The sequence below is a fragment of the Aythya fuligula genome, chromosome 1, assembly GCF_009819795.1.
Source record: "Aythya fuligula isolate bAytFul2 chromosome 1, bAytFul2.pri, whole genome shotgun sequence".
Lineage (NCBI taxonomy): Eukaryota > Metazoa > Chordata > Aves > Anseriformes > Anatidae > Aythya > Aythya fuligula.
This window is the reverse complement of record NC_045559.1, coordinates 139,139,128-139,145,127: the sequence shown is the minus strand read 5'-3', so window position 1 is coordinate 139,145,127 and position 6,000 is coordinate 139,139,128. Positions and strand designations below refer to the sequence as shown.

Genomic DNA, 6,000 nt, shown 5'->3' with positions numbered 1-6,000 from the left:
GCCGAGCCGCTGTTAAGACTTTTGCTGCCCACTGTCAAACACCTCTGCCTCTTGTGCATCTTTCCTAATGCCCAGGAAAGCCAGAGCACTGGTGGTGCGAAATGCAGGAACAACAACACCTTCGTGCTTCTGAACGAGTCCAGAAATGTGCCTGGATAAAAAGAGCTCTGGATTTTATGAATGCCAACAATTGTGCAGCCCTATAAAAGCAGACTGACCAGGTGTGCCAGACACGGTCACTGCAGCACACATAAAATTATGGCAGGCCTAGAGCATCTTCTACTGCTTTGTCTTTACTCTGACACTTAGCTAATACTTTAGCAAAAATATCACAGCATGAAGTCTTTCTAGTGATGAAATGTAGAAGAGAACAGTTGGAAGGGACCTTCAAAGACCACTGAATCCCAACTGCCTGACTTCAAGACTAACCAAAGTTAAATTATTTTGAGAGCATTATCCAAATGCCTCTCGAACAATGACAGGCACGGGGCATCAACAACCTCTTTAGGAAGCCCGTCCCAGTGTTTAGTGTCTCACTAAAGTTTTAAATTTCCTATATTTTAAAAACAATTTCTGCCCTACTATGGCTGCTATAGCATTTGCACTCTTAACACTTGCACATCAACACAGAGTTTGGAAGCGCTTCACCTGCTCCAGACTCCATTTGATTCTCCAGTTAAACATTTTAAAAAATGTTCAGGCCAAAAAGTGAGCCTGAACCTGGCAGCATTTAAGTGTGTCAGCCAAACAGCCCCAGATCCTTTTCCCAGGCAGCTGCAGTATTTTCCTTCACCACGCAGTTTTTCTATGCATCAAGCCATGGAATATGCCAGGAGGCATTTGTTTAGTGTTGCAGTAGGTCAGATGAGGGCAATGTTGATTTTTTTTTTTCCCTCCTGCACTTTGCCTTCCTTCTCATGAAACTAACTCCAGGGGTAGATGTCAGAGGAGCTGAGCAACAAGCACATTATCGCTTACACTATGGTTCGTGGAAGTTAGTAGTTAATTGGATCCTGTCAAGGTCCGGTTGGTAAACTTCTCTAATGCAAACATTCAATCAGGGAAAGAATAAAAAGTAGAAAACAGGAGATAGTCCTACTCAAATAAATGTCATCAAACTCATCTTGTAACACATCCTGCTCTTCAGCAGAGTGATCTCTCCTGACAAGAGCACTTTCATGTGAAAACATCTCCACCGGTTGTTTTTTTCCAGCACAGAAATGCAAAAATTCGCATCCCTAAGCAACGCTAATCTATTAAAGCCAAACAATGCTGGCTTCAGTGTTTTTTGCTTGCTGGGATCTCCACTGAAAATTCTGTGGTAGATGTGTGTACACATGCACATGCCAGTCTTTGAAAGTTATCGTACTGATTTTTATCTTTTTTTTTTTTTTTTTTTTTTTTCACTAAAACATCACTTCATTATAAAAAAAAAGAGGACCAAAGCACGTAACTGCACAATAAATTCAGCACCCCATGAATAACACCACAGAACAGCTCAGGTGTGAGGACATTGGGAACTTCTCACATGCTCCTTTTTGCCCTCCCCCTTAGCTGCTATGAGCCCCTCTTTGCAAGTTTTTAAGAAAAAAAATCACAGAGAACCACTGTGCAGGTAAATGAATGGACAAGGATACTGTAGCATGGTTAAGATTTGGTCAAAAAAATCCATGGAGACTTGCTAAATGCCACTCTTAGGGCAGAGTAACTAATGATTTTTGTGTGGCTTACAGAGTCTGAGTGGAGAACTACCCCACAACACCCAGTGAGGAAGCCTTAAATGAAAGCAATGACTTTTTCTGAATTAGGTGGAAGGCAAGGAAAGAGGTATAGGCAGAAAAGGGCTGGACGCTTAAGCAGTTAGGAGTGTACAGAGCAATTCTTGCAAGGTACAGAGCATCCTGGTACAGTCTAAGGGCAGTGGTCTTGAGGAGACCCTAAAGACATGACTGCTCGATGCAACTTCTGGAGCACAACAAACGAGAAATTAACATAGCGTGTGTTTAACACCACAAATTTGGGGACGGTTGGGGCTGGACCTCCCCTAACTACCCACAGTGCAGCAAATAATGAAGTGCTGGGGTGCTGAGCCCTCCTTGTGCCTCCTCCGCCACAGCGCCCCACACCTCAGAGGAGCGCTCACCGCAGTGTCCAGCGCCCTCCCCGACCCCCACCGCAACTAAGTCAGTCCTCGCGAGACTGCCCCATTTATACCCACGCACCCAGCGGAGCGACAGGCGGCCGGACCAATGGGCGGCGCCTCTGGACTCCACCACCCATTGGCGACCGAGGGGCGGGGCTGAGGCGCCGGCGGTGGGCGGGGCATCGCTGACGAGAGGCGGGCGCCGGGCGCCGAGGGCTCATTTGGGGGCTGGCGCCCGGCGGCGGCGGAGCGCTGCGCGCAGGTGAGTGAGCGCCGGGCACCGCTTCTCCCCTACCGCTGCTTTTTATTTCTTTCCTAGCTTTACTATGAGCACGGAGCCGGCAGCTGGGCAGATATCTCCCTGTCCGGACCACCTGAGGGCTGCTGCTGCGGGGCGAACGGGACTAACGGTCGCTAACGGTCTCTAACGGCCGCCGGTTAACGGCTGGCGGCTGGGGCAGTCCCCGCCGCTCACCTGCGGAGCTGGTGCCCGTGACACCCCCTCTCGTCCTCCTCACGGGGTAAATCCCAGCCTCCTGGGGTCGTGCGCCCTCACACCGGACCGCCCCTCGGCTCCATCGCCTTGGTTTGGCTGGGAAGCACCCCAGGGGTTAGGTAACGTGTGTCCCTGTGGGGTTTTGCTGCCTTCACCGGCTTCCTTTTTAAGGGCTGGGGCGCTTCTGGTGCGTGCATGGCCTGGCTGTGCTCGCTCCGTGCAGGGCTCGGGCTGCGGCGCCGGGAGGGGAGGGAGGGAGGGAGGGAGAGGGGGCACGGCGATGGGGGAGAAAGGGGAAAAAAAAAAACACAGAACCGGCTCACAAAGCCATGGCAATCAGCACAGCGACGCAATTCTGTGTGAGCTAATAGCTAACCGGGTTATATCGCTGCTAAGTAATTATTTTCCTCAATTATTTTAGGCTGCGTTTTCCTGAGGAGCCCCGCTCACAGCCTCTCGGTTGTTCTTGCTGCGAACGTACGAGTGATGCTCAGGTTTCCCATCAAGTCAGGCAGTTCTCTCCTTCTCTTATCAGTTAACGTTTTTACGTTCCTGGCTGTCCTCTCTGTGTGCACGTTGGACCAGCTGTCTCTTGCCCCCTCTGGGGGTAATCCCCCCTAGCTTGCAGCCCGGTCCTTTGTGCACACCTGAGTTGCTTCAGAGAGATCTGGCTGCTGCTAGACTCATAGTGAACGTACGTTACAGTTCAGGCATCCTTACTCCAGAGCTATTTCAGCAGCATAGGCTGTCAGCGTCGCTGTCAGAAGCCCGGTCGCTTGTTCTGGTAGTTTGGGAATCACCTGAACTCTTTGCACTTCCTGCCCTGCAGACAGGCCTTGTGAAGCTCAGGGCTTTTAAGATCTTTTCCTGCCCTTGCTCTGAAAGTTCGTACAGGCTTTTGTCTTTGACCTAATTACTGTTGCCTACCCCTCTGGCATTTATGATGGCCATCTCCTGTTCAGAGTACTGGTGATGATGATGCTTCCTGGCATGCCGTGCTCTCCACCTTTCTTTAGGTCTCTCAGCTGTCTTTATCTTTTGTTGTGTTAAATTCAGGTTTCTCATACCGTAAAGCCTTTCACAGTTTCTATTCCATTACTTGGTTTCTTAGCTAATTTTATCCTCTGCTTTGGCCTCTTCACGTGTGCTCGCGTTTGTTCTCAAACTTCAAAATCACACAGTACCTATAAGGGAAAGTTTAAAGCCACCGACCTGTCTGTGCATAAACTTCCTCAGAACAAAGCGTGCTACTGGCATCATTATATGAGGTAATCGTAGTCAGAAGGCAAACACTTCGAGCCCTGGTCACAAGATGCAGGTTGCGCAGATGCAAGAGCATGTAGTTCCGTAACTTTGTGGTTCCCTTCCTTTCATTTGTTGACCAGGCCTATTCGTTGTGTCTTGTTTTACAAGCTCTTGGGTGCAAGCAGTGCGTGCTGTGGTACAAACCTGGTGAGAGCAGTTCAGACTTGACTGGAATCTCCAGGTACAAGCACGAGGAGAAGTGCTTTTCCCTGTTCTAAATGCAGCCAGGCAGGAGAGTGACAGATTGCTTGTAAGGAAAGTCCAAAGTAAGTCTTTATTTACTGCTGGATAGCATGCTGGTATCAGATGTAGCTTGTGGTGGGGAAAAAAACTGCCTCCCTTTCTTTTCTTTCTTAAAAGAACATCAAATGTTTGGGCTACTGTAAATGATACTTCAGCTCTCTGTAAATCAAATCCCCACACCCCCAGCTTCAAAGCAGCGATCAGTTAATTTATTTCCATCTTCTCTTTGCCTTGCTCGCTTAGGACAGCGTGTTTAGATGCTGGCTGGCTTCGGCCAGCTGGGGATTTCCTGGTCCCTTGGTCTGGAACCTCCACCTGGGGTGAAACCGAGCTGTGGCTAACTTCTGCCTGCTGCCCTTGGCCCTTTGTGGTGGGGAGAGGAGCGGTGCGGTCACACCGTGCTGTTTCTGTGAGCTCTTACAGAGAGGCTGAACAGTCTCTGCTTGCGTGGCCGTTGTCTGTGCTTTCCCCGCAGCTAAGCGAGGGGGGGAAAAATGGTTGTGGATGGATCAGATGCTTTTGCACTGTGCAGGGAGAGATGAATGGTGTAGGTTTGTAACTGCTATTTAAAGCTCTGGTCTCTCGGTTTGCTGGGGGCGTTTCCGCTGCTGCAGTTGCATCAGGGCTCTGCTCGCTGACCTCGGAGAGGCTTTGCTGAAGGCAGTGGTTAGCAGCGGGGCTCTGAGCTGTCGGCTTCCCAAAAAGCCTCCCGTATCCCTTCTGTGCCGCCGGAGCGAGGTGTGAGCTTGCCTTGGGTTGGTGATGGCATCGTAATGTAGGTGAGAGGTGTTTGTCCTTCAACAACCACATTCAGGTGACGTGCAGCTCCTCCAGGTACAGCCAGATCTAACAAAGGATGAACTAATGTAACAGGTGCTGTTCCCTGGGCTGAGACTGGGGCAGTGCAAGAGGGCTGCATGTAAGCCACGGTAACGAGCACACAGAAGTGTTTCTTTACTCTATTTTGGTACATGGGGGACACTTGTAAATATTTTTGGTCTAAATATTAAAATTCTGTTTTCTTTAAACAGGAATAGAAGAAAAAAAAAACTGAATTTATGAGAACTACAAGAAAGCGTGCAGCAGTTCGGGATGGATTGATTCGTGATTCCTTTGCTATGTGAGAGCTACGTTTTGTGCTGCTGCTGCTGGACTTGAGCTGACTTTGTTGCAGCAAGCCCAACTGATCGGCCCTTATCGCTAACAGGACATAAACAAGTGTGATGGTGAAATGAGATGAGGCTCCGCAATGGAACTGTGGCCACCGTGTTAGTTTTCATCACTACTTTCCTCAGTTTGTCCTGGTATACTGCATGGCAAAATGGGAAAGGTAAGTAAAGGGCTGTGAAAACAAACTGACCTCTACGCGGCTGTATGGCTGAGGAATGAATCGTACAGGCGTGTGCTTTGCTGCGCTATGGTAGCAATGTATAAACTGCTCGTTGACTAGCTCTGCTCCAGAAGGTATTGCCTTGGTGAGGGATTAACACCTGCTGGTAGATTCAGGCAAATCAACTTGGAGGGATCCTGACTTTTATATATATATATAAAGAGAAATAAATGAGGAGAAAGAAATCCTGCTGTTAGAGAGGAAGGCTGGACAGTTTGTTTTGTTTTTCTTGGTTTATGGCTGTTGGAAAAACAGATGTTCTTTTTTCTTTTTTTTTTCCAAGTAACATATGGCCAGTGGACCAGGCTGGACAATGTTATTTTTGGTGCAGCTTTCTGTCTTCCCTGATGATTCGGTGATGGCAGTGGCAAACTGCCAAGCAGCATTGTCCAGAGATTTTTTTTTTTCTTTCTTGCTGTCTTT

The 6,000-nt window shown here is 48.8% G+C and overlaps 1 protein-coding gene across 1 annotated transcript in view; it reads left to right on the top strand.

Moving 5' to 3' along the window:
* The first annotated feature begins 2,374 nt into the window (after positions 1-2,374).
* Positions 2,375-6,000, top strand: part of MGAT4A (alpha-1,3-mannosyl-glycoprotein 4-beta-N-acetylglucosaminyltransferase A) — a 68,990-nt gene continuing 65,364 nt past the window's right edge. The window contains exons 1-2 of the mRNA XM_032207880.1: positions 2,375-2,405; positions 5,219-5,517. Coding sequence (XP_032063771.1) covers positions 5,424-5,517 — 94 coding nt within the window. The 5' untranslated portion in view covers positions 2,375-2,405; positions 5,219-5,423. The remainder of the gene's footprint in view (positions 2,406-5,218; positions 5,518-6,000) is intronic.